At 41.1% G+C, this 13,776-nt stretch overlaps 1 protein-coding gene across 1 annotated transcript in view; it reads right to left on the bottom strand.

Moving 5' to 3' along the window:
* Positions 1 to 12,628, bottom strand: part of OPRK1 (opioid receptor kappa 1) — a 33,068-nt gene extending 20,440 nt beyond the window's left edge. Inside the window, exons 1-2 of the mRNA XM_045006084.1 lie at positions 12,513 to 12,628; positions 11,685 to 12,012 (exon numbers count right to left, since the gene is read on the bottom strand). Coding sequence (XP_044862019.1) covers positions 11,685 to 11,953 — 269 coding nt within the window. The 5' untranslated portion in view covers positions 11,954 to 12,012; positions 12,513 to 12,628. The remainder of the gene's footprint in view (positions 1 to 11,684; positions 12,013 to 12,512) is intronic.
* Positions 12,629 to 13,776: the final 1,148 nt, after the last annotated feature.

Raw genomic sequence — 13,776 nt, 5'->3', positions numbered from 1 at the left:
CCTGCATGATTCTATTCCAGTGCATATAGAAAGGGGATTCCATCCAGGAATGGTTCTTCACAAACAATTCATTTAAGAAAGAAAAGGTATCTGTCCCTTGGCAAGACCTATGGAAGCAGCTATGTAGAACAGTCCCAATCAGCTGCTTACATGGAATCTGAAGTTTTCCCTGACAGCTGAAGACAAGGTGGGATAGATGAAAGAGGAAGGAAGAAGGGGGAAAGTGAATCAGCTACTGAGTGGCAGATCATTGATCCTGATTTTGAAATGTCTCCAAACTTCTGGTATTAAAGGAGCAAATATTTTCAGGAGCAAATCCTCCAGATGAGTGCTGACATTACTTGCCAGTTCCTGGTATTGTCTGCCCCCACCACATGACACTATCCCTCTCCAAGTGGTGATTACCCCAGGACATATTCTTTTGAATAGTTCCAGTGAATATTTTGCAGATCTTCCATAAAAGTTATTGAAGAACATCACTGTTATGATGAGGAATGCACTGATGACTTCAGGGGAAATGAAGATTTTTTTTGTCTCTCTCAACCTGCAATGTAACATAATGTGTATCATTGTAAGACCTGCCTAGCAAACAGCATGCAATTCCCCCTCTTTCCCACTGACAATACAAATCATTTAGCAAAGGTCAGGAATGTAATAATAGATAGGGTGCTCACCATTGTCCAAGAGTGCTTGATCCAAAAGCAGATTCAGGGTGTCTTCTGCAGATCTTCCACAAGATTTGGGAGAAAATACTTTGAAGACATTAAGCATTTCTGATTAAACATATAAGAATTAAGAAAAGTAAACTGTGGACATTTTCCTAAACATGCAACAAACCATGTGACACATAGAGGAAGGCATAGTTAATTTTGTAGTGCATCCATGCATCAGGAAACTCAGCTGTAAGTTATGCAGTGAAACAGAGTGCCACCAAACTACCTCACCATTAACTTGTCAGGCACTCGTTCCTGTACCCTCAGCTTCTGACCAAACTAGCCTTCAATGTCTGTGCGCTTAACTATGCGATTGGTAACTTAAGCCACAATTTTCAATGCCAGCTCTTGTATCCAACTTGAGATAACTAGGGCCTGCTTTTCAGAGGTGCTGAGCACCTGAAGCTCCCATTGTCTGTGCACTAAACTATGTAGTCAGATTTTTAAGAATAGGCACTGAAAAGGACCTTTGAAAATTCCCAAACAAAACTACATATAGATATTTATGCTCCTATCTACCAGCCTAGTTGTATGGCTAGGTTTTGAGAATCCCGCAGCATGTGCTGTGACAAACTGGAGATTCTGTCTGCATAATTTCTGAACTGGAAATGATTATATGAACTGTGTCATGAAATTACTGTGTAAAGGAAAGCCTGTCATGTATGTGGATCCACTCTGCTAGCAGGTTTGTGTCACATCTCTGCCAGGCCAGAGACAATAGTGAGCAATCAGCACTGAACAAAGTAGAGCACCTTTGGACCATAGGTTTTCTGTACATAGGACAAGACGCCTCCTCCTCTGCTCTGAAGGAGGGTAACAGGTTGAGAGTACTGAAAAAAGTACCAAATGGCAGAATTGAAGAAGCAGGTGGCCTCAGGAGGAGTCTATAAAGGGACTTACAGGGGGAACTGGGGGAGAGACATTTTGCACCAAATTGAGGTAAGGGAGGCTGCTGCAGGGAGTAGGCAAGGGGCAGAGGACCCTGCCTGCCTGCCTAACTGACAGAACACAGGCGATTCCCCCAAGGACTCCCAAGGGAAGGGTGAGCTAGTGAGGGACATTGCATTTAGGATGGTTTACTGTTTTGTGTGTTCTGTATTCTCCCTGTACTATTCATGATTAAATATAAAAAGCATATATAAATATATATATAAAAAGATGTTAGGCTGTCAAAGTGTTTGTGTTGATTGCTTCACACTGGTGCATGCCCCTGAGAGAGTTAAACTGTAAACCAGAAGCTTCATGCCTTTGGGGTGGAGTGCTGGGAAAGGGGTCTGTTTAAGTACTGGGAACACGGGCATCGTTGGTGGGGGAAGGAAGCATACTGAGCTGTCTGAACGTTCCATATAGTTTACTATTTGGACCTCATTTTACCTTCCCGGAGAATGAAAGGCTGAACCTGACTAGATTTGAACCTGTGGCTCCAGGAAGAATATTCCAAACTTGATGGTTAGTGCAGTAAACAAGGCTTCCCAGCAGGGCCATAAAGATCCATTGTGCCTCTTTTTGCTCTCTCCCTCCTTTCCTTTTTAAATCATTTTCTTTATGTGCAGAAATCACTTTTGTCAAAGAACTGCCTTTCCCATCCTCACTCAATGTATATATCCTAAGAATCAAAGTCTTTTCCTTGCCCAAATTTCTTCTCTCAAAGCTAACTCAGTTGGTACACTCATGTCTGATGCACGTGTTTGTTGGGAGGCATCTTTCCAACTCAACAAATGAGAGTGCTAGTAAATGGGGTGTTAGCTTTGTTTGAAATAATAAGGCAATGGGCTGCACATCACAGTTAGGTAAATAAATAAGAATTATCCCCATTTTATAGATGGGAGAACTGAGACACAGAGGGGCTAAGTAACTTACCAAGGAGTAGAGCTGGTCAAAAATTTTCCAGCAGAAAAAATTTCTATCAGAAAGTGTCATTTCATCTAGTATCTAAACTTTCCATGGCAACGTGTCAATTTCAATAAAATTTGATGTAGAAAAAGTTGAAACTAAACATATCAATAGGTCGACCTTGTTGGAATAGAACATCTTGATTTTTCATTTCAAAATTATTTTTGTTTCAAAATTTATATTCTGTCATAAATTATAATAAAATAAAACAATTTTAAAAGACAAAATTAGAAGAAAACATTTAAATTTCATCAAAATGGAATGCTTCATTTGACCTAGAACTGATGATTTATTTTTTTAATTGAAAAATTCCAAAATGCTTGTTTTCTTTCCAATGAGGAATTAATTTCAAAATACTGGCTTTCCAAACTGGAAGCTCAAGTGTCACCCAGCTCCACCAAGGAGCCAGTGGTTAGATCATTAAATTAGGATGTGGGAGACTTGGTTCAAGTCCCTTCTCCATCATAGACATTCTGTGTGCCCTTAAGCAAGTAATTTAGCTTCTCTGGGTCCCAATTCCCCATCTGTAAAATGGGATTAATAGCAACACCTCCGAGGATAAACTGTGAGGCATGCCCGTTACCCTTCCCCCAGGAGGCATGAAGAAACATTTTGGGGGGACACGCAAGTTAATGAAAGTACAAAAAAAGGAGTAAGAGACTGACAAGGGACAAAGAATATTTTTATAGCAGTATCACATAAAAGTAATCTGAGAAAGAGTTGACTACATTATGGCATTTCTTAATAAAGTATTCCTGTAACACAGGATGCCATTAAATTCAATTATGCTTTTTTTTTTCTAAGACATTAAACAAACTAGAGCGTACAAGCTCCTCTTTTCCCTTAGGAATGAACGCACATAGCTGTGACACTGCCTGTTGTTAAAACTGTTTTTAATCCTAGAGAATTATTCAGACCACTGGAGGCTTGCGAAATAATTTTCAAAGAAATACAGGATTGGCGGTCTTGGAATTTGATGACAGCAGTTCTTCTGAGTAGGTGACCTCCTGGGGCAATCAAGACAGAGCACATTGAAGAGGTGAATCCAGAATGAGTGAAACAACAGACACATAGCTCCCATGGTGGCTGTGTACAACACTGTGATAGCAATTCCATAATTAAAATTGTAACTCAGTTTCCATTACAAATACGCCTTTCCCTCCCTTCTAGCTGTCTCAAGAAAGCACCATTTTGCCTGAATTTTTTCCTGTGAAGTCCCTAGTCAGAGTCGCATTTGCAGGGGCCAGGAAAAGTTCTGGTGTAAAGGGACAAGGCCTGTTTGCATATGAAATTTTAAAAATGTGTTTTCCCTTTTAGAAACATATTCTAACGTCTTTGATGTTGTCATAGCTCAAAAATGGCTTGCTGTAGAAATGTAATATAGACACTTGCAATGTAATATAAACATTGCTCAAATGAGTTATGTAGGCCTGGCCGGACGTGAGTAATTGGACATGGGTGAAGCCTCATTTCTTGGGAGACAGTATCAGGAAGGTAAATGGATCAGTAGATTGGAAACAATGTCGGTATTACCTAAGAGAAGTGGGGAACACCCATGGAATCATTCACAATGGGCAAGATAACAATGGACAAAAAAGGCCTGGAATGTAAGATGAGGTTAAAAAGTAAATTGTGTATGGATAGTGTGTGGGCAGAGCATGCTGTAAAGGGATTGGTTTCTCCAAAGTAACCAAGCCAATCCCCAAATATGTAATGCAATGTATAGTAAATGCAATGTAATGTGTGTAAATGTATATAAAGGAAGAGATTTTCTGTTTAACTGTGAATGTGTGGTATGCTCTATACCCCTCCCCCAATGCTGGAGTCTAAGCCAGTCAGTGTAGCTTTGCTGTATGCTAAATAAAGGAATCTAAGTGAAGAGACTGGAGTAAAATGGAGTTCTTGGACAACTGAGTGCAAGAGGTATCGGGAGAACCCCAACACAGTGGTACACTGACTCAGATCCCCTCATCTGGAGCAAGCAATGTAGACATCCCTTAGTGTGAGGGTTGCAACCTAGCATTAAGGGAAATGGCATTGGAAGGGTTTAAAGATTTAAATATGAGGCACCACGCTTCTTTAGCACCACGCTGAAGAAGTGAGTTAAATGTAAGGGCAAACCCTAGAGAAGTATTCAGGTGAAAAAGGAAATCCAGAGAGAGGTATTAGATTAAACAAAAAAAGAATGCTTAGCAGAGCACAGCAGAGCTCCGTTGAATTCCATAAATAAATAAATAAATTATTTGCAGAGCACAGCAAAGGTCTGTTGGGTGCCACTGAAATTTTCAAAAGATAGGACCCATTGGCAGCCATGGAAAAAAAAATCTAGGTTTTTTGTTTGTTTTGTTTTAAATCCTGAGTCCAGATCGATGCAGCAGCAATTTTACAAAGATTATTTCTGGTGGCTAAAACTTTACAAATGAAATGTGCTACCCGGAAGGGTGAACGCAAAAAAGCACAAAGAAGAAATCAGAGATGAAGAGGAGGAAATAGACTAAGACTCCAGAGAGGACGGAGAGAAAACAGTGTCTGTTATGTTTTTGCATAAATCCAAAGTAAAAAGCAGCCATCCTTCAAGGACTGTATTTAGTGAGTACAACTTTTCAGGCAAAGTGTATTAAGTTAAGGGATAAGTGCAAAAAAACATAAAAGATAAGTTCAGAGACACTGAAAATAAGCAGCTGAGAAATGTGTCACTGAAAAATAAGTCAGTGATTTGAGGAAAAAGAATAAAGAGTTAAAAGGGTTTTTGCACAAACTGACACTGCAGAGCTCGGAGGAGACTAGATAGTTGAGGGTAGTGCAAGTAATAAAGTGTTAAAGAGGATGTTGACTGTGTTGGGTATTGTTAAGAAAGAGAATGGTTGGTTTGATAACTAAACCCGTTACAGCAGCATAACTTGGTGCTGTCATGCCTGGTAAAATCCTTAGTAACCAAAACAAATGATGCAAAAAGGAGTTTAAGCAATGACAGCTACCACCACTATGTTTTTTCCCCCCATGAAGAGTTTACCGCCCTTCTAAAGGAAATGGGCCCTTCTCAATGAACATGTTTGTAAATGATCAGTTATGCCGGCTGCTGCAGGCACAGGGACAATCTGATTTAACTTTGTTTAACTCTGGATGATTTAATTAAAATCACTTAAAAGGAAATAGGGCTTAACTGCTTCTGAATGTACTAATAAGGATGTAACCTGGGCACAGAAAAGGGAGGTAATAAATTGTAGTGCTAAGTAAAAGGAAAAAATAAATGAAACACCAGCTGAAACTGCCAATCAGAAAAGTTTCTGATGAGGTAAAAACTAAATTGTACGTGGACAGAGCATGCTGTACAGAGATTCTTTCCTATAAAGTAATCAAGTCAATCCCAAAACGCGTGATGCAATGTATAGTATATGTCAGGTAATGTGTAAATACATATATAGGAAGATGTTTTCTGTGTATCTTTGGATGTGTGGTACATGCGATACCCACCCCCTGTGTTTAAGTCTAATCAATTCAGCATAGCTTTGCTGTATGCCAAAAGCTGTGTTGCTGTATTAGCTGTATGCCTGATAAATGATTCTGAGTGACAAGAGTGGAGTTGAACTGAGTTCTCGGGCAGCTGAGTGGAAGAGTTCTCGGAGGAACCCCAACAATTTATAATACAACCAAGATTCTATATAGCACTTTTCATCCTTTGATCTCAAAACACTTTACACGGGAGATAAATATTAGCCCTCTTTTACGGGTGGGGAAACTGAGGCAAAAGGCGGTGAAATGGCTTGCTGAGGATCCAGGTCAGTGGCAGAGCCAGAAACAGGAACCAGGTCTCCAGAGTAGAGATGGGCAGATAATGGATTTTCCAGTTTACTGGCAATTTAATAAAAAAAAAATCAACAAAAGTTTAATTTTGGGTCATACCAAAAATGACATTATTTGACAAATTGAAAAGTTTTGAATCAAAACAAAATGTTTTGGTAATGTTAAAAGGAAACATTTCATGTTGTTTCACCCTCAGGCATTCTGATAAAAGCCAAGGAAACGATTCATAAAACGACTGGAGGAAGGAGAGGCGGTGATGGTGCCACCCACTCCCTCATAAACTTTAGCCCAGTGATTAGGGCACTCACCTGGGATTTGGAAGATCCCAGTTTAAATCCCTGCTCCAGTGACTAATCATTTATGAAAAGCAGAACAGCTTCAAGAGGAGAGATTGAGAAATCTCCATGTCAGAATATCCTGTAGGCCAGTGGTTAGGGCATTCTTCTGCAATGTAGGAGATCCACATTCAAATCCTTCTGCCTCATCAGGCAGAAAAGGGAATTGAACCTGGGTCTCCCACAACCCAACTACATACCCCTAAATTTATAAGGGACAAGGCTAAAGTGTATAAGGGGAGAGCAGTTGCTTCCTCTGCCTGAGTCATTTTATGACTCCTTTCCTTTGATTTTGTCAAAATGAAAGTAAAAAGGAAACATTTGGGTTGAAAGGAAATGTTTTGGTTCAACATTACTGAAATATTCTGACCATTTCAACTTCAATTGAAATTAATCAGCAAACTCAATATTAATTCACTAATAGATTCAGTTGACCCACAAGCGCATTTTTCAGCTAACAAACTATTTGTCAAAAAATTTCACCCAGCTCAACTCTGGAGTCCCAATCCACCAGGCCACACTTCTCCACTAGTACCACTGACTTCTTGCTCCCTCTTCTATCTTCTACCTCACTTCTACCCCCGACCCCACCAGGGATGGAATGGCTGAGTTGGCGTTCTCCCACTTCTAACCTCCCACCAGTAGGGTATAGAGTCCCATAATGATGGTGAAGGGTCTCTCTTTACTCTGCTATCTAGGCTCTGATATGGCCTCTGTGGCAGGGTCAGCCTCCCCAGAACACCTTTTGCCCATTATCTCTCTCAGAACATGCTGCTGATAAATTTAAACAATAGTCCCAAAGGAAATGTAAAATAAATGAGTCTTCCACCCTTCCTGAGCTACTCTTCTACCCTGCTTTCTCATAGAGTACTGATTCTCTGTACTTTCTTCCTGGAGGCCCAGCTCCTACCCAAGTCACTGACTCTTGGGGCTTCCTCCCTAGGGCTCTTCCCTCAATTTGGTTCTCCACAGGCTGGATCCTTATTCCCAGTCTCTCCAGACAGTCTAACTGGGGTTCAGCTGTCTGTAGAGCCTGCCACAGACATCTCCTTTTCTCCTACTGCCCTCTCCCATCAGGGCCAGTCACAGAAGACAACCTCCTTTCTCTCTCTCTTCCCTTCTGTCACCAGTGACTGGACTTCACTTATTTTGTGCATTCCATGCCCACACCTCCCCTTTGAATGTGGTGTTATTGAGGAAGCCTGGGTATCTTTATCCTCAACCTCCTGTTCCCAGTTCTACTCCCTACAGGTATAGGTTTTCTCTTCACCCCTTCTTGATAGTGCCTTTTCTTCCACCTTCTTCTCCACTGTCCCTGCCTTATCTACTGAAGTAAAGATTCATCACTCCTCTTTCCCTCCCCATTGATTCTTATCACCTACCTCTTCTCCCCTTTTTTCTACAGCTTCCCCCATTGATGAGGGCCTCATTGAAAGTCTGCTTTCTCTCACTCCTCTTTACCTTCTTTCCCCACTCTTTCTTTTCCCCAGTCCCCTTCACCACAAAAACAAAAGCTCTCTCTTTTATCCTCCCTGGTGATGGGCCTGCAGGTGTGGGTTCTCATTTCTCCCCTTTCCTCCTCCCCAGCATCAGGGGTTCTTTTATCTTTCTCCCACTCTGTTCCCACAGAGTTAGAATCCCCCAGGTGGTAGGTGTTTTCTCCTCAGTCTGTCTTTGCCCCTTAGTTCTTTTTTCCTTTCTCATTGTTGTCTCTTGAGGTAGGGCTCTTCTCTACTTCTGTCTCTTCATCTTTGGTCCTATCTCCAAGGGGATGCAGTTAAAGAGTTCTCTTCTCATTCCTCCCTTTTCTCTCATGGGGGGATGTAGTCCCCAGGTGAGGACTTGCTCTCTCTCCCCCTCCCTGCTCTGGAGAGGTAAACTTCATTTCCCTCCAGTGTTACTATAGCCCTCTGAACAGCTGGTCCTCAGGCAGAAGTCTTTGAAAGTCTGAATTTACTGACCAGAGGCCTAATCCAGACCACCAGTCAGCTCAGACTGGTGTCTACAGATCTAAGTCAGGGACAATGGCTACATATTAGAGCTGCCTGGAAATTTTTTGACAAAACTGTGTCTTTTTGTTGTTGTTATTGATGAAAAATGCCAAAATTAAAAAATAAATATTTCACAGATGTATTTTGATGAAATTTTAAATGAGAAAGTTTCTCAGGTCTGGGGCAGATGCACATGAAAGAGACAAACTCCAATGAAAAACCCAAACTTTTTGATCCAACAATGGACTTTTAAACAAAATTCCACTTCACTAAAACTTTTGAAAGGTTTTGGTTTTGTTCCGCATTAACACAAAGACAAATTTCAAAACCTCAGAAGTTTGCAAGAAACAGAATGAACATTCTCTGGAGAGCTCGACTAGATATTCTTCCCCATTTGGCCATCTAGAAGGGCAGGGAGGGAGACAGCTAGTGAAACAAAGTCTCAGTTCCATCCCAGTCTGCTCATAAGCCAATTAAGTCAGTCTTTTTGGGTCAGGAAAATCATCTTAAGAGACACCTCCTTTTCTTTGTGGTTTAGCAAAAAGTTGTTTTAACAGCTCCAAGAGGGGTGAGGAATAGGGCAGACCTGTCTACTCTGCAGCTTTTGGCTGGATGTTAGCTGGTTTAGGTAGCCCTCCAGACTGCTCCTCACTTCTTCTGCCCTTCAGCAGGTCCCCCAATGCTTCTGTGGGTCTCCTGCATGTGATACAATATTGCCAACTTTCACAATCTTATCCTGAGTCTCATGACATTAGGTGTCTTATTTAAAGCCCGACCTCTTTTAGGCAACTGATTACCTGAAGAGCTAAAGAAGTAGCAAGCCGGAGTCTCCCCATCCCAGCATCAATGCCTAGCAACAGTACTGATGTTAGGAAGGGAACAGCAGCATTAGCCTGAAGGGGTTGTACGGAGTAGAAACATCAGTGAGGGACATCACATGAATTCCCCCACATGTCTGGGGAGTAAAAAAAAAAAAGAGGAGCAACAATGTGTCATCATCCTCCCCCTCAAGACTGCTAGGGGCAGCAGGGAAAGGAGAAGAATAAAGAAATGAAATGGCAGAGGGAAATGACTCTCCCATGCCACTTTCTCCAAAGCTTCCCACAGAGCTGGTGTTTGTGGAGAAAAGGAGTTTGTTGCAACATATAAAATATATTTTTCACTGGATTATGAAAAATCAGATAGCGACACTCAATGCAACACCAACTGGAATATTTCAAATGAGGGTTTCTTATATATTTTATATATATATTCTAATGATGTCAGAGCATTTAAACCATTTGTCACAGAGAAATAAGGGGAGGGGAAGGGGGAAGATATTGTGAACAATCTCAGGCTTTTCCATGTAGAAATACAGGTGGGGAGACACAAAGAGGAAAGAGCAACAAAAAAAGCTGAGGTGGAGAACAGAAAGAAATGCATAACTAGCAGGGGATGCCAGAAAAAAAAATCTCAAGAGGGAAGAAGTAAGAGAGAGAGAGGAAATACACACAAGCCAGTATAATACATATTAGCTTGCTTTCAGGGTTGAGGCTCTGAGTTTATTTTGGCCGCCCATCTAGTTAATTGTCACTATTAGACTGACAGCTTAAAGAAGTTCTCCCCTTATGACTGAGGGAGTGTCAGGGAAAGACTCCGTCCTCCCTATACATTAGGGATTTTATTTTCTACTGTATGTAAAGGACAGAGTAGATAGCAGGTAGCAGTATAAAATTTACAGCCTGGAGCAAACTAATTATTTCACATTGACAAACAGGCATCTTATTTACTGTGTTGATTTTTAAAGGGATTTTATTTTATTTTTTTTTCAAGGGGCTTCACCTGATTGTAAATAACAACTACATTGTCTTCCACCTAACTTCAATCTGAATCAAGATTGACATTTTTTCCTCATTTTGGAACTGCTTGACCCAAACGAGGCCAGAACCTTTTGAATTCATATCAGCTTAATTTTCATATATGGACTTATCTTACTCAAGCACTAAAATGTTCCAGAAAGTGAATTGCACAGTGTTTATTGCAGGATTCAAATACATTATGAAGCAGGAGACCAAAAGGTTGAGTGATTTCACTCACCAAGAAGTGAGCTATAAACCTTCTGAGCTGCACCATATGGCGTACTTTGATACAGTAATTGCACAGGGAAATTATAAAAATAGAAAGAAAAAGTCACACCTCATCATTTCCTGGGGATTAAAGATATACATCAATATACATGTGTAAATATGAGTGCATTTAAATGAGCTGTTTAGAATGAACACCAATTAGTGCAAATAAATCTCTCTTTTGTCCTGGCATTTGGAATATGAAAAGCAACCCCTAACAATGCTTACTTTGATTTTATCAGGCCCAAAAGCAATAATGGCATTTAATCCTGGAAACTATCATAACAGCCTAATTTAAAGAAAAATTACTCCCATCTTTATATTCAGAATTTCCAAATTTTTATAAAGTCTTTATCTTAAAAAAAAAAAGTCAGTAAAAGATAATATGATAATACAATAATGCAAACTGGAACCATAAACAATTCCTTTCTTTTATGGTGCCTCACCCAGGAAAAGGATGCCTTGCAGAAGAAGTTTCCTTATTCTAGTTCATCTTTTTTCTATAACATTAACTGCTTCTGATCCTTGCGGGGGCTCTAACCACACATTTCCAGTACACAGCCAGGCAGCACCTCCGCTCCTCCAACTCACAGGCTACAGAATTTATAACTTTCTAATCCATTTCTCCTTTGGGTTTCTAGTTGTACTCCCAGGCAAAAGTCAAAATGTGAATAACTACCAACTAGCTCAGTTACTTCCCTATGGCTCTTAGGATATGCACCTTATATCTCCCAAAGAGCTTTCTCCCCACCCCTTCCCTTGTGTCCCTTCCAATGGGGTATCATTTGAAGCCTCCTTAGTGTGGTACTCAAAAGCCAAACAGTTATCCCCAAGATCCCTTACCTGATGATGACAAACATAACCAGAGAGTTGCCCACCAAGCCAACCACAAAGACCACAGAGTAGACAGCAGTGATGATAATGGGGATAGCTGGGGAAATGTTCGTGTGGTTCTGCTGCAAGTCTTCAAAGCCACCAGTGGCATTGTTGCCATATTCAGTCCAGCCCAAGAACCAGCTGCTGCTGCTGCTGGGGAGGAGGCAGGGGCCTGGAGAGCAGGTGGAGGGTGGCTCCTCACGGAAAATGTGCACGGGGGGCTCCATAGGATCCATTGTTACCACATGCAGAGAGCAGGATGGGACAAGGATGGAGACAGCAGAAGGCAAATAGGCTTGAAAGAGAAGAGAGAGAATGAAACACACTGTGCAAACTTTCCATTCAAACAGACCTGCATTTCAAAATCATGTGTGTGGGGGGTGGGAGGGTCAATGGTGGGGAGAGGGGATATTTTAATAAGCAGAGGTTTAAGTAAATCCCATTTAATTAAATGCAATATTTTAAAATCTCATCATTGTTTAATCTAAGAGGTAAGTGCTGGTAAATGCTCTATGAGATGCATGGCTAAAGTTTCCTCCACTTAGAGATTACACATTAGGAACAAAACAGAAGAGAGACCATAAGAATTTAGAAACAGCTCAGTTCCACTCCTCTGGTTTCCCCCTCCCACCACATTTTTTTAAGTCAAACAGTGCCTTAATCTCTAGGTGTTCTTACTGCCTTGACTACAATGAAGGTGGGAGGGGACGCACCCCCTTCACCCGATTGTGTGCCTTTCTGCCCTGATTCAGATGTGACACCTTTAAATGAGATCAACAAAATTTCAATAATTACCTCTTTCAGTCCTGAAAAAGGAGCAGAGTCCCCAAATGCTTTTAGGAGTAGTAGAGAAGCATCCTTTCAGCTCTTGGAGGTGTCACTCTTCTTCTAGGACGTTTGAACCTGGAGCATCTATGCCTCTGGAGAGCTGAAAACGTGCTGGAGATGGAGCTGAATCCGAGTCTTTAGCTCCGAGGTGGCAGCAGCTGCTGATGCTACAACTCCCTGCACTTCCCCCTTTTACACTCACACACTCTGTCTCACTCTCACTCTGTCAGGGCTCCAGCAGCACTCTGCATTAACGCACACATTCTCCTCTATCTCAGTCCCTGCAGCTCAAAAGCTCACATGACTTCTGTCTAAACACTGACAGGCAGACAAGTTGAAAGGAAAGACAGACAATAAATTCTACACTAAATGAATGTATCATTTCTATACACTTTTCCAAGTTGTCTTTCCCATTTTTTCCCTCCTAGGCAGTTTTAAGGCCTTCATGCAATGGTACTTGCTCCCTTTCTGAATATTCCAAATTTTGCTAACTAGAAGACACTGGACAAAACAGGAATCTCAAATGAAACCCTTTTGATTTTTTCCTGTTAATGGAAAGTTTGCACATTGTGTTTCATAATATATTTTGGGGAGGGCAGAATGTAGATTCATGAAACTGGATCCAAACAGTTCCTCATTGGGAGGTTGTGTAATATTTCATTATATCTCTAGCAAGAAGTCAGTTAGGAGAGGTCTAGGGAAAGTTATAGGAAGAAGCTCGGCAGGGAAGCAGAGAGTGAGACAGTAGATTTAGATAAAATATCCTTGTTCTTTTTCTCATAAGCTTCCTTGTACAGTGTTAAAAGAAAGCAGCTCTTTTGTGAGTCTTTGCCATTGCCACATGACACCATAATATTACATTCCACCAGAAACTAACCCCTCAGTGACCTGAACTGTGTTTAGAGGGATTCCACCATAAACTATATCCCAAACCAGTAGCATATGGGGGGATGAGGATACACAACCCAAATCCCTAAAAGTTGAATATCAGATGAAAATATTCAGTCATGCAGGTATTTGGATCCTGAACATCATTCTGGATGCTATTTAATTAATCTGACCCCAGTTGAGGGTGGAGAGCTCTGCTAGGTTTCCCTCTAAATGCCAAATTGGTGAGTGAAACAGAAGATTCTCTAGGCCCACACTCTGCAGCAGAGAGAGGAAACAGACTAGCTGTCTTTGTAAGGATGGACAGTGGGGTAAGAAGACAATGGCAGGTGACTGAGCGTAA

Source organism: Mauremys mutica, chromosome 2 (assembly GCF_020497125.1).
Source record: "Mauremys mutica isolate MM-2020 ecotype Southern chromosome 2, ASM2049712v1, whole genome shotgun sequence".
NCBI lineage: Eukaryota > Metazoa > Chordata > Testudines > Geoemydidae > Mauremys > Mauremys mutica.
Note: the sequence above shows the minus strand (reverse complement) of the source record. Positions and strands in the feature narration are given on the sequence as shown.